This window comes from Lontra canadensis, unplaced genomic scaffold (genome assembly GCF_010015895.1).
Source record: "Lontra canadensis isolate GAN:19392208 unplaced genomic scaffold, GSC_riverotter_1.0 scaffold39, whole genome shotgun sequence".
Taxonomy (NCBI): Eukaryota; Metazoa; Chordata; class Mammalia; order Carnivora; family Mustelidae; genus Lontra; species Lontra canadensis.
The window spans coordinates 15,455,876-15,471,042 of NW_022631033.1; the positions used below are offsets into that span (position 1 = coordinate 15,455,876).

At 36.1% G+C, this 15,167-nt stretch overlaps 1 protein-coding gene and 1 pseudogene across 3 annotated transcripts in view; one reads left to right on the top strand and one right to left on the bottom strand.

The window, feature by feature from the left end:
• The window catches only part of SNX25 (sorting nexin 25), a 121,887-nt gene that overhangs the window by 23,291 nt on the left and 83,429 nt on the right, over positions 1–15,167 (top strand). For all 3 annotated transcript variants that reach the window (XM_032869905.1, XM_032869906.1, XM_032869907.1), the window contains exon 2: positions 2,505–2,589. In XM_032869905.1, coding sequence (XP_032725796.1) covers positions 2,505–2,589 — 85 coding nt within the window. The remainder of the gene's footprint in view (positions 1–2,504; positions 2,590–15,167) is intronic.
• On the bottom strand, positions 1,297–1,394 carry LOC116874969 (annotated as a pseudogene).

The following is a 15,167-nucleotide window of genomic DNA, read 5'->3' on the forward strand; positions in this document are numbered from 1 at the left end:
CCTGACCTGAGCCAAAGGCAGAGGCTTAACCCACTGAGCCACCCAGGCACTCCTGAACTCAAGTTCATTTTAAACTAGATTTAAATCTTAAAATGAAGACAGAGTTCACTTATTTCAATTACATAAAAAACAAAGTGTACTTTTTACCTGACAGGGGTACTGGTTAACCAAAAGCTTTTATGAGTTAATAGTGTGGTATGGATACTAAAAACTTAAATAGAGCTAAGTGGTCAGACTACATTCAAAGTCCTAATTTCTGGATTTGAAATCTTACTGAAGATTTATTTCTAGCACTTTGCTGCAGTGGGAAGAGTACAGACATTTTTATTTCCTGTTTCCCAGTACTGGCATTTTAGGAAAGTGGCTGTCAGGAAGAGGTAAGCTTTCCTTGGGGAACGATGCCTGTGGCAGCACAGATAAGGCAAGTTAGCATTTGCCTTAAAGAATAAGTCTTTTGGGGAAGTCTCTGCCATGCGGAGTTTGTTTTTTCAAACCTAAAAATAGAAGGGAAATGAAGATAATTTTGGCTCAACTGCCCTCTGAGCCACAGGAATTTATTCAAATTTTGCATTTGTTGCAGCCAACAACTGCAACAAATTTCTCCCTGCCTCTTCCCTTCTTCCCTTTCTCTTTTCTTTTTCCACTTTGGTATAAGGATTAGTAAATTGCATATTTGTGATCTAAAAGAAGAAGAGTATGTGTGGTAGTGACTAACTTATACTTGTGTAGTAATTTAGAGACCAGGAGATTCTGGCTCCATTATATCCTTAAAAAAGGAATTTTCATGCATGGTTTCCCAGTTATTTTGAGCCCATGATTTTTTTCCCCCCCTGTTTCCCTTACTCAGAGATTCTCCATCAGGCTGTGGGGATGGGATAGGGATGAAGGACTTTTTTCTTTCCAGTAAGGGCCAGTAACCCCTGGGGGATGGGATGTGGAGAAATCCAGACCCCCACATTAGAAAAACAGATTGAAAAAATAAGAGTGATTTTACTGAAAGAGCCAAAATAGAGAACATTATTCTCATACTCTTTTTTAGATTAAAAAGAGTGAAGGACTTACTCAGCTGTAGTCAGTAGTGATAAATATATGTTTATATACTGCATATTATATCTAAGTATGAAGCAGAGGGAGAAGAGTATGTGGACAGATGGCAAGAAGTAGTAAAGCCATAATTAGGGACAAAAAAGAGTAAAGGTGAGAATGAAAAAAATTAAATTTTGGAGGAATTTGTAAAGATTGACACATAAGCACAGAATATGCTTAAATATGTGTGCTGCCTGTCAGTCACATTCTTTTTTTATGGAACACTTCACAAATTTGCATGTCGTTCTTGTACAGGGGCCATGCTAATCCTCTCTGTATAGTTCCAGCTAATTCTCTGCTTTTAATGGCTGCATTATATTTTAAAATATGGTTGTACCATAATTGAACTCTGACTATTGATATTTGGGTTTTTTTTTCTCATTTTTTGCTGTTAAAGTCAATATAGCAGTGAAATTCTTTGTATGTATACTTCTTTGCATACATGCAAGTATTTCCATTGGTTGGGTTCCTAGGAGTAGAATTGCTAAATGAAATTGTAGCTCATAGAAATAGACATTTCCCCCAGCAATGTATGAAATGAGCAATTCTATGTATCTTTGCCAATATTAGACAGTATTCATCTTTCCCCCTGCTTTGGTCATTGGTCAAATTTGTATTTCTCTAACTAAAAGGGAGGTTACATATTTTTTTCATATATTTATTTATTTGTTTATCTTATATGATCTTTCAGTTTCTTTTCTTGGATTTTAGTTATTTTTCTGAGGAGATCTGTATATGTTAAATAATAGTCCTTTGTTATATATGTTGAGATATTATCTCCTGCTCTATCATTTATATTTCTTAGTATATTTTGCCAAACAGGATTTTATTTTATATAGTTGTATTTGTTAGTTTTTTTTTCTTTAAAACTTTTGAATTTTGTGTCTTCTTTTAGAGAGACCTTCTCCATCCCACGATTATACACAGCTTCTCCCTTATTTCCTTTGAACAATATTTTTAGTTTAAAAAAATAAACTAAAAAATAATTTTTAGTTTAAAAAAATATTGTGCTTTTTTATAAATTTGGAATTATTTACACATAAAGTATGAGACAAAACTCTTTTTCTTATACATGAATATCAGGTTATTCCAAAGCCACTTATTCAATAGTCAAACTTTCTTATGTTCTTGATTCTCATATATAGATGATTTGTTTTTGTACTTTTCTTGTTCTGTTGATTTGTTTATTCTTGCTCTGGCATCGTGTTGTTTTGACAGCTGGTAGGGAAAATCCTTCTTTTTCAAAAATTTCTTAACTAATTGTCAAGCATTTATTTACTTTTCCAGAAGAACTTTATAATCTATTAAGCAACATCTTAAAGCTTATTTAAATGGTATTTCATGGTTTGGTTTTATTTTTATATATAATTTATTCATTCAGTAATCTGTGTCCTTTTTTTCTTTTCTTTACATTTCAGAGTCCTGTGTATGGAAACGCACATGAGTCAGTTCAGTCTAGAAGGGTAGTAATTTCTCATAATATGGACAAAGCTCTGAAAGAAGGTAAGGATTAAATGAGAGCTTATGATTACCATGTAAAGCAATTCATTATGTTCTGAAGGGAAAATTATAATCTCTAACAGATTTATCTATCCTTCTTGTCTGTGTGTAGCATTGGGAAGTTTTATGATGACTGAATAAATACATCCATATTTTAGTTGAATGGATGGGATTTAAATATTGAGTAGGGTTTCCAGGTCACATGAAGCTAACCAGTCATGTGGAGCTAGTTCCACCATATGAAACAAGGATCTGTTCTCTGTCACCTAAAATAGGTATTAGGAAATATTTTTTCTTTCAGATATAACCTAGAGAAGGTGTGTTGGGGATGAGTGCACTCAGGCTCGCTCATCAACAAATCAGTTAAGCAAATTAAGGGGTATAGCAGTCAGCCTTCTTAATGAAGGACATGTCAGTAGAACTAGTATTGAGCTAGGTTGAAGGTAAGTTGTAAGGGCATGGTATTGTTCCATGTAGAAGTGGAAATCAGATGTAATTAGAAATATTAAAATTGAAAAGACATTTTGAGATCAAATTAAAGTTCAAATAATATTTTTAAAATCAAATTTCTAAAAACACAATTTCAGTTATAAGTGCAGAAAAAAGTCTGAGTTTTTAGAGTGAATATGGGATATTAGATTTAAAGTTGAGAGAACTGAATAACACGATAAGTACATAGTAAGTATGTTTACTTTCATAGTTCACAGAAATCACTGTATTAAAATTTGAAGATGAGTGCTATGTAAGTACAGAAGCAGTCTGAAATTGTGTGGATTCATAGTTTTAGAACTTTGGGGACTAATTAAACTTTAAAAATATTTCTATTAGTAAAGTATGGTGACTTTGATAAAAGCCAAATGTAAAATCCAATAATTTTAATTCATAATCTCAAGATCATGGTTTAAAAGTAATTAATTGCTTTTATTGAGGTAAAATTTACATACTTTGAAATGCACAGATATTAAGTGTACATAAATTCAGTAATTTTCATAAATGTGTATAACTATGTAACTAGCACCCCTATGAAACTAAAGCACATTTCTATCATAACAGAAAGTTTGCCTTTGACCCCCTCTAATCAAACTCACTTTCCCTTGTTCTAATTTCTATCATTATAGATAAGTTTGCCTGTTCTTAAACCTTATAGAGATGGAATCATACACTATGTAGTCTTTTATGCCTGACTTCTTTGCTCAGCATGTTTTTAAGATTTATCAGTTGTTTGAATCAGTTCATTTTTTGTTATCACTACTGAGTAGTATTCTGTTTTACTAATATGACTGTGTCCATATATTTATTCTTTCTTTTTTGGACATTTGTGTTGTTTCTAATTTTTTTAAACACACTGGGTAAAGTTGCTATAAACAAGCATTTTTGTGGACATATGTTTTCATGTGTTGTGGACAAATGTCAAGGAGTAGAATTACCAGACCTAGGGTAAGTTGTGTGTTTAACTTCATGAGAAATTGACAAATAATACTGTAAAGTGATGATGTCTTTATTTAGACTCTCACTGTGTATGACCGTTCCAATTGTTTTACATTATCACTGATATTTACTGTTGTCATTTGTTCTATTTTAACTGTTCTGGTAAATGTAAAACAGAATCTTCCTGGAACCTTAAATTGCATATCCATGGCAACTAATGATTGTGAGCATCCTTTCATGTGATTATTGACCATTTCTATATCTTTCTTTGTGATGTGTCTGGTCAAGTCTTTCTTTTTAAAATTTACCTTACAGTTGATTTGTAGGAATGTTTTTAAAGATTGTAGATTCACATCCTTTGTTAGATATAGATACAGTGAATACTTTCTCCTAGTTCGTAAATTCCCTTTTATTTTTTAATGTTGTCTTTGAGCAGAAGTTTTAAATTTTTTTTTAAAGATTTTATTTATTGATTTGACAGAGAGAGATCACAAGTAGACAGAGAGGCAGGCAGAGAGAGAGAGAGAGAGAGAGAGGGAAGCAGGTTCCCTGCTGAGCAGAGAGCCCGATGCGGGACTCGATCCCAGGCGCCCCAGAAGTTTTTAATTTTGATGTTGTCTAATTTACTAATTCTTTTTTCTTTCTGTTCTCTAGATAGGGTAATTTTTATTTATCTGTCTTCAGAGAGCCCGATGCGGGACTCGAACCCAGGCGCCCCAGAAGTTTTTAATTTTGATGTTGTCTAATTTACTAATTCTTTTTTCTTTCTGTTCTCTAGATAGGGTAATTTTTATTCATCTGTCTTCAAGTTCACTGTTTTTTTCGCTGTTTTTAATCTACTTAAGTGTATCCAGTGAATTTTTAAATTTCAAATATTGTACGAGGTACCTGGGTGGCTCAGTGGGTTAAGCCTCTGCCTTTGGCTCAGGTCATGAACTCAAGGTCCTGAGATGGAGCTCCACATTGGGCTCTCTGCTCAGCACGGAGCCTGCTTCCCCCTCTGTCTCTGCCTACTGCTCTGCCTACTTGTGATCTTGCTTTCTCTGTCAAATAAATAAATAAAATCTTTTTTAAAAATTTCAAATATTGTACTTCTGTCTAGAATTTTTTTCTTTCTTTTTTTCTTTTTTTTTAAGATTGTATTTATTTATTTGTCAGAGAGAGAGAGTGCACAAGCATGGGGAGCAGCAGGCAGAGGGAGAAGCAGACTCCCAGCTAAGCAAGGAGCCCGATGCATGACCTGAGCTGAAGGCAGATGTTTAACCAACTGAGCCACCCAGGCATCCCCTGTCTAGAATTTTTATTTAGTTCTCTGCAGAGATTTCCCCATTTGTCATTTGTTATTACCATCTTTATCTTTAATTCCTTGAACATCTTTCTATAATTGCTTTAAAGTCTCTGTATGCGAAGTCCAAAATCGAGGCCATCTTAGAGTTGATTTATATCCATTGGTTTTTCTCTTAAGTATGTGTTACTTTTTTTTTTTTTTCGTTTTTTCTTAGGTCTTCTTACTTTTTATTTTATCCTGAACAATGCAGATGCTACTTTCTAGATATTCTAGTTTTCTGTTATCTTCCTCTGAAGAGTGTTGGGTTTTGGTCTAGTAGCCAGCTTAATTTTTGACTTTTCACCTTGAGGATACTTGGTTTTATACATATTTTTAGGGCAGGTCTGCTTGGATTTTATCCTTAGTCTAAGATGAATCCCTCAGTCTTGGGACATAGGCTGAAGTCATCAAGTTCATGTTCCTTACACAGTTTCAGTGAAAGTCCATGGTCACACCTGTAACAGGGCAGGACTCCATCTCCAGACTCTGTCACTCTGTCTTGGACCGTGGTCAGAGAATCTGCTCAGCTCTTTCAATTCCAGCTGTTGCTGGTTCCTTGCAGTCTTACCTCCATACATGTGTAGGGCAGAGTCAGCAATGGGTTTGAGGGTTTATAATCCAGATTTTGTGGCTCCATCTTATTTGTATTTCCTGCCCTTATTTTCAGCTGCTTTGGCAGTTCCTAACTCTGTTTTCTGATACCTTATATTAAAAAAAAAAATACAGATGTTCAGTCTAAGTTTGAACTTCCTTGTGCCTCTAAGACTGTTGAGTACTTTAGAGGAAAGTTACATAAATTTGGTTGGTACCAGGGCTAGTCCCTTCTATCAAGGGTAGATTTTCCCTTCAATTTCTCTCACTCTGCTCTCCAGTGCCTTTATGTATTTATTTAATCTTTTTAAAATTTAAAATATTTCCTTTATTTATGTGACAGAGAGAGGGACAGACAGAGAGCACAAGCAGGGGGAGCAGCAGAGGGAGAGACAAGCTCCCCACTGAGCAGGGAACCCAATGCGGGGCTTTATCCCAGGACCCTGGGATGATCACCTGAGCCCAAGGCCGTTGCTTAACTGAGCCACCCAGGCACCCCTCTCTCCAAGGTCTTTAAATAGTTCTTTAGTATATATTTTTTAAAGTTCCTGATAGTTTTCTGTAGGAAGGTTAGTCTGATATAAGCTATTCCACCATCCCTGGAATTGGAACTCTTCTCCCTTTCTCTTTTAATTTGGTAAAATACACATAATGTAAAATTTACCATCTTAACCATTTTTAAGTTTACTGTTCAGTAGTGTTAAGTACAATTTCATCACTATGTAAAGCCTTTAGAACTCTTTTCATCTTGCAAGACTGAAACTCTGCCTATTAAACCACAATACCTACTCCTCTCTTCCCCCAGATGCTGGTAATTGCCATTCTACTTTCTATCTCTGCTCCTTGACTCTAGGTACTACACATAAATGAGGTATTTGTTCTTTTGTCTTTAGCATATTTGCTTAACATAGTGTTCTCAAGGTTAATCCATATTTGTAGGATATGTCAGAATTTCCTTCCTATTTTAAGGTTGAATAATATTCTATTTTATGTATATAATCCCATCTAAAAAAATATTTCTTAGTTTTTTAAAGTAAGCTCACCATGCAATGTGAAGCTTCAGTTTACAACCTTGTGATCAAGAGTCACATACGCTACTAACTGCGCCAGCCAGGTACCCCCTGTAACCACATTTTCTTTATCCATTCATCCATTGATGAATATCTGGGTTGCTTTCACCTTTTGGTTTTAGTGAATATGCTACTGTGAACATGGGTATCTCCTTAATTTTTTAAGCCTGTAAAGTTGCTCTGAAATTGGGATAGCATGTTTACTTACCAGGGACCAATTTGTTTCAGAAATGTTTATGGAAAAAAAAAAAAAAAGATAAAGGTTGAGGCCTGGTTGACAAAACCCCAAACAGAGCAAAACAAAAAAATTCCCAAACCACATTATCTTCAGGCTAATTTCTGTGCAATGATTTATTTTGAAAGAGCAGCATTATCCAAAGCCTTTGGGTAAGAGCTTTAGTCAATTACACTTTGTACAATAATTGTTTTCTTTGTTGTTGTTGTTTTTTTACTGTATTATTGTTTACAATTTCCTCTTGTTTTAAGCAAAACGATTTTCAGTAGAATTGAGTATTTATATCATCTACCAAAAGAAAAGCTAAAGGCTGCTATAAAGTTGGCTATGAGAATAAAATGAATGCATCTGGCAGTCGTTAAAAACAACAATAAGCTAAAACCAAAATTTTCTCCTAAAAAATTTTGGAATTTAAATTAATGAAAAATTAGAATCTAGAAATACATGTTGAGAAAGTTAAGAGGTTTCATAAGTATTTAGATAACCTGTAGTGATTATAATATACATCTTTGAAGTATTTTAATTTGCATTTCTAAGCCCTGGCACCAGTATATGTAATCGAAATTCTGAATGTTATTAGCTAGCTATAGTAGACTTGTATTGATGAAATTGAGGGTCTCTTGGTATGCTTGCAAACTTTAATAGCAGGTACACTTGTTAAGGCTGCAGTAACTTGAGTTCAGTTGATATGAAGTGCTTATGAACTATTTAAAAATTTCCCCCTAACGTTAGTTTGAAGTAGATAACATAATTATTCCATCTTACCTTTATATCTTCGCTTCAGTCCCTTTAGAATAAGTACTTTAAAAACAGATTTATTCAAAGAGTTGAGTAAAACACAAGGGATGTGTGTGTATATGCATGTATAAATGTGGGTGGGTTTTTTGTCATTGTTACTAAAGTGTGCTTGTGTTGTATGTAGCTCAGTTAAATTAAGACTTGGCCTTAAATCTTGATAGATTAAATTACAAAGAAGAAAGAAGTAACATTTAAGAATGTAGCTCAAAATAATACAGTTTGGTTTTCTGTGAACTAGTAAGAATTATTAAAGCTATGAGGTGTGCCTGACTGACTCAATTGGTGGAACATGCAACTCTTGGTTTCAGGGTTGTGAGTTTGAGCCCCATGTTGTATGTAGAAATTACTTAAAAATAAAATCTTCAAAAAAAAATTACTAAAGCTAAAAGTGCTAGAAGCTGAATGGCATACCCAGGGAAGATGATTAAAGTATATTATTGCTGTGCTTTGTTAGCCGATTTTTAAGTGTAGAAACCGTATTTTTGGGGTTCAGATATGGTATGAATGAACCATATATTTGAGAAGTCGTAACAGCCACCTTTCTAAACCAGATGCTCTCAAAAGTTTCTCCCAAAGTTACACTCCCAGGAAGACTGACAGGACATACTTTTGAAAATCTTTGAAATCTCAGATCTATAGCCTAATTTTTACTCAGCTACCCCGAGTCACCTCAGTATTGCGAACCAGAGAATATAGTTCAGTGATGAGTACTTGCTATTTGCTCAGGAGAACTTTCAGTTTAAATTCTTGAATTGAAAAGCAATTCTTTTTAATCTTATCCTTTTCCAAAGCATTGAGGATACTGACCTCTGCACTTTGACATGTAAGATGCTGTCCAAATGTCTTATAAATAGCATTACTCCATAACTTTTTGGTGTGTCCTTCACAAATGCAATTAATATTACATGTTACATTTCCAGATGAACATATTTCTGTTAGTTTTGATTGGCTCTTAATACTTTTTTGAATTTCAGGGGTAAATTTTTCTATAAAATAAAGTGTCCAGATTATACAAAAGGCCATAATTTGAATGATCATAGTAACAGAAGATATTACAAGGTCATTGTCCCAGTATAACAGAACTTTCAGTTTCTTTGGAACTTGTCCTAGATAAAGGGAACCTAATGTGGTGATCTCTTTTACTAGGGTGTCTGTGGCCATTTCCAGAAGATGTTAGACTGTGAGAATTAGATGTTGACAGAGAGGAAGCAGAGCCTGCACTTGAAAGACCACAACTCTCCCACCTTCCATTCTCACCCCTAACCTCATTTAGGCTCAGCTCTTCTAGTTCATGACTCTACCCAGTGGTGTGAAATATGTATACATTTTTTGTTGACTGAATGAACACCTCAATCAGTGACATAAACTAAAACCCCCCAAACTTCCCAGAAGTTGGCTTTCCATCCACACATAGATAGTAATTACTGATTGCATTTTAAAAACTTTGCAAACTGCAGAGTGCCATCTATATGAACAATGGAATTATTGTTGTCCTTATTACCATTAGGTCAGTTCCTGGTTCAGCACTCTTTCTTTGTTCCAAGGGACTTAGGCCATGGATATTTATGATCCCTGGAGCCTTACCTCTTGAGCAGGGAAGGCTGTGTCTTGAATTGCTCTGGGGAAAAGGCAGAAGTAGAATGGCTCTTATGGAGCTCTTTCTTTTATACTCTTTCTTTAGTTTGGTCATTCTTTATTCTGAAAATGTATAGGCAGAGAGTACCTAACATCACATTATCTAGACGAACATGGTGGCCTTTAAATTGGTCTCCTCACTTACAGTTTTTCCCTACTTTGTTACCCTAAATCCTCTTTTCACATTAATCCTACCAAAATTAAAGTTTCAAACATGTTACTCCATTCTCTGTAATCTGCAGTGATTCCTTTTTACGGGCTTATTTCGTTGAGGGTAGTCTAGAAAATAGATTTGATAACAGCACTTAAATTTTTGTTGGCTGCTAGAAGAAAGACTCTTTGCTTGGCAATGAAGATAAGTATTCTTTTATTTCTCATTTGGTTTGTTATATTATTTCTACTTATCTCTTAGTAGAGACCATAAAACAATTTTATCATGAATTTCTGTGTCTCTTCAAATTGATCCATAGGATACATTTTAAAATATTTTGTTCATATGTGCACTTGTATACAGATGAGTATATGTAGATATGTTGTATATAGTTAGAATCATGGTTCTGTTTCATACTTTTTTTTTTTTTTTTTGCCTGACGTGGAGCTCAAGCTCATGACCTGAGATCAAGAGTCACATGCTTTACGGACTGAGCCAGCCAAGTCCCCTTGTTTCATACTTGTTATATTTGCTCTATTTTTTTTTTTAATTTTTTATTTTTTTTAAAGATTTTTATTTATTTATTTGACAGGTAGAGATTACAAGTAGGCAGAGACAGAGAGGAGGAAGCAGGCTCCCTGCTGAGCAGAGAGCCCGATGTGGGGCTTGATCCCAGGACCCTGGGATCATGACCTGAGCCGAAGGCAGAGGCTTTAACCCCCTGAGCCACCCAGGCACCCCTATTTGCTCTATTTTTATAATACTTAGCTTAAAGGTATACTGATAAGCTACTGATAGAGATTTGTTAGTTCCAGGTATATCTTCTATTACTGAGTTGAGGGTTGGTTTTTTTTTTTTTTTTTTAAGATTTAATTTTACAGAGAGCCGGAGCATTCACACAAGCAGGCAGAGGATGAAGGAGAAGCAGGCTCCCCGAAGAGCAGGAAGTGGGATGCAGGGGCTTGATCCCAGGACCCTGAGATCACGACCTGAGCCAAAGACAGACAATTAACTGACTGAGTTACCCAGGCGCCCCTGAGTTGAGATTTTTACCAATGTTCATTTTTATCAATTCCTAACAAAAATGTAGTATCGGAGGAGTACTTTAGAGCTGTATTAATTAGCATATGCAGTGTGTGGTTAACAAGTGTGATGGGAAATTATGTAGATGAATATGCCCTTCACATAAATCCTTTAGCATGCTAAGAAGATCTTATTTTAAAGATATTAAGTCTCTTATAATTGCTTTTCCTTCTATAATTTGAAACTCAATTTTAATGAAAAGAAAAATACTTCTATTTCCCAAACATTTTGGATTGTAGATTTATTTGCTACTAGCTAAAAATTCTGTGGTGTGACAGCTTTGTTTAATAAAAGAGTAAGGGTGAAAGAATTGAAAATGAATAAATTAGCAGTGCTTTGTTGTCAGGGTGGCTCTTACCAGAAGAAGGGTCTAAAAGCTTTGCAGACAAGGGTCTGTGGAGATTACATAATTCAGTCCCCCATCACAGGAAGTAATTTTTTCTAGGTCATCCTTGTCCATTGGATATCCAACTTGTTTAAAAGTTTCTTATGATAAGATATTCACCATCTACTGTTAATTTTGGACAGCTTTAGTGTTTTTATTCAGTTCCTCCTTATGTCAAACAGAAAAAAAACAATTTTCTTATGACTTCCACCCATTTGTCCTATTAGTGCCTTCTGGCGCAATTTTTAAAGTGTAGCCATTTGCATATTTTTTTTCATATAAATGTCTCAAACAAGCTGAATGTCCAATGGAGAAGGATGCTGTTTCAGATTTCTCATGTCTTTTACTCATGTGACTTATTTGTTCCACCTTCATGCAGGACTACTGTGCGCTGAGTAGAGAGGGTGACTGGCAGATAGGACACTTGGCTTTACTGCCTATTTGACTTTGAGCAAGTTATTTCACTTCTTGGAGACTCCATTTCTTTTTTTTTTTTTTAATTAACATATAATGTATTATTTGCCCCAGGGATACAGGTCTGTGAATCATCAGGCTTACACATTTTACAGCACTCACCATAGCACATACCCTCCGCAATGTCCATCAACCAGCCACCCCATCCCTCCCATCGCCCCTCCAGCAACCCTGTTTCCTGAGATTAAGAGTCTCTATGGTTTATCTCCCTCCCCAGTCCCAACTTGTTTCATTTTTTCCCTCCCTTTCCCCCCATGACCCCCTGCCCTGCCTCTCAAATTCCTCATATCAGAGAGATCATATGATAATTGTCTTTCTCTGATTGATTTATTTCGCTTAACATAATACCCTTTTATTCCATCCATGTCATTGCAAATGGCAAGATTTCGGAGTTTTTTGATGGGATCCTCAATTTCTTGAGAGGATGTAACTCAGTTACTGTGTAGGAAGCGTGGTCTATTTGTGTCCATAAGTGAGATTATGGGATTATCCTATTCCTGTTTTTGCCCCATTTTCTTAAATATCCAGGTCAGAAACCATTTATGCCTTCTCCTAGTTGGAATAGTCCAACTAGGAATGAGATGTGTTGGGGCACCTGGGTGGCTCAGTTGGTTAAACATCTGCCTTTGGCTAAGGTCATGATCCCAGGGTCCTGGGATCAAGCCCGCCCCACGTGGGGCTCCCTACTCCGGGGGAAGCCTGCTTCTCCCTCTCTCTCTGGTCCTCTACCTGCTTATGCTCTCTCTCTCTCTCAAAAAAATAAATAAAATATATATTTTTAAAGGAATGAGATGTGGCTACTTTTTGTAAAATCTAGAAAACATAACCATTTATTCAAATTAATATCTGGAAGTGAGCAGAAAAAAGCCAAAACATTTAGGAGATGATTTATTTGTTGGTTTTGCCTTTATTTTGCATTTTGTGTCCAGTGGCTGTCTATTCTACCTTATATGCTGGAAGCTTTATATATCAGAATTAAATGCTTATTTAATGAAAAATAAAAGATTGAGTTCTTTTCTTTTCTTTCTTTCTTTCTTTTTTTTTTTTTTTAATCTTTTCAATGCCCCTTAGTCTTTGGCTATAATGGTTCTCCATTATAAGGCTTAAGCTGTCTTAAGTATCTTATCCCACTACTGAAGCCAGTGGAATCACTTTGAGGATTTAGCTAAACCTTTGTACATGTGTCTGTGAACAAAATTCTTGATGCTTTATGTATGTTTTTGACCTATGGGATTTAAAATGCCATTGTGTGAATTACTATAAATCTGCAATGTAGAAATTCTGGAAATGTGGAAAAGCATTGGGTATACTTTCATAGTTGATATTCTGAGGAAAAAAAAAAAGCCATCACAGAATATCAAAACAAGAATGGTGTTTTCCTTGATTTGTGGGCTTTTGCACATATATGGAATCCTTACATAGGATGAACTCTGAGCTGGAGGTTCCATTTGCTATTTAGTTTTCTGAGAAATATGACCTCCTTCCTATCAACTGCCCATCTACCCCCACCAAGCCCACTTAAAATTGGTGTGGAGCAGCCAAGATGAATAAAATGAGCACCAGATCCTGACCTGCCAAACTATTTGAGAATTATGGGTTAGACATTTGTGGGCCAGGTGTGCAGTAAATCAGGATCCCAAGTTACATTTTGTTCCACAGGATTCCCAAAGGAAAGCAAGAGATAGACTATCTGAGACAATGATGTTCATATCAAAATAAAGCCAAATGGTATTTGAAGAAGGAAAGAGAAAACCTTGAGAAATAAGCAGTGATGAAAAAATAGTACAGGTATCCTTATGCTGAAACACAGATATGAGGCTGTGCTTTTCTCCCTTGGGGATCTCATGACTTAAGTCCAGTAACATTTTTATTTTTCAATCTTCATCTTCTATGCGGACTTGAGCTTCCCTGAGCAACAGAGAACTGCTGTGTAGAAGTGGCGATTGAGTAATGTGACTAGTCCAAATTAAGATGTGCTGGAAATATAAAATATATACCAAATGGTGAACACTTAGCATGGGAAAAAGAATTTCATTAATTGATAATCTTGATTCTGTATTGAAATCATAATATTTTGGGTATATTAGTTGAAAAATATTATTAAAATTTAACCTGTTTCTTTTTCCTCTTTTAATGTGGCTACTAGACACTTAAAATTACATATGTGACTCTCATATTCTGTTGGACAGCACTGGTCTAGAGCTAAGGGTTTTTATATCCAAGGCATAAAATTGATCTAGAATTAAGAAGAGAGATACTAGAAATCTTCCAAAGAAGGTTGTCAGCCATAGATGCTGAGCCTGCTGTGATATCTGACTTAAGGGATTCTTCCTGCATTAGTTGGGGTCTCAGTAAGAGACAGAAAACACATAGTACTTGAACAAGAAAGTTTAATATAAAGAATGATTAGGGGCGCCTGGGTGGCTTAGCAGGTTAAGCCTCTGCCTTCAGCTCAGGTCATGATCTCAGGGTCCTGGGACTGAGCCCCCCGCACATCGGGCTCTCTGCTCAGCAGGGAGCCTGCTCTCCCCAACCCCCGCCCCCCGCCCCCGCCTGCCTCTCTGCCTGCTTGTGATGATCTCTGTCAAATAAATAAAAATTTTTTTTAAAAGAATTATTAACTTGCAAGAGAACTTGACTACTGAGGAATAAAGAGAACTCCAAAGAATATAGGAAGAGCAAATAATGGGAGCACCCACTAGTCCTATGGCCGAGACAGAGACTTTAAGGAGTGATACATTTGGGAGTGGGTTCCTTCTTCACCCCAGAGCTGAGATCCAGGCCTCACTGGAGAGGACACAGCTGTGGCCCATATAATGGTGGAGAAGTTTGGGGGATATAACTCAGGCTAGGGGAAGCCACCCCCAGACTTCTCTGGGCAGCTGCCCTCTGAGTGCCATTGGAATCTGCTGGGAGTGAGGCCATCTGGTGCCCCATGTGCTGCTGCCTGCTGCACACTGCAGGAGCAATCAGAGAACACACAGGAACCAGGATGAGAAGAAGCCCCTTCCTCCTCCGCAGTCCCTCCAGCATTCTCTCCTGACAAACTCTAACATGGTATGGGTTGGCAAGGAAATGTTTACATGGTCCATCTCCAGTATCATAAAGCAGGGCAAAAAAGGGTGAATTTGGAAGCAAGAGGCAATAAATTGATAATTGGCAGACTCGATAAGTGGTTGCCACTGTGTAAGACACTCTGTTTTTTGATAAATTTAGATCGGTTGGCCCCAGGATAGAATATTTAAAAATTGGTGTGTCCACAAAAATTCAGGGCATACGCTCACCACACCCTCAGAATTTTAGTTAGCTGAGAATCTTTTTATTTTGAAATATTCTAGGAAGGATACGTGTTCTCTTGTGTTGTTATCTATTCTCTTTGTATTTTAAACAGTGAATATTAAATA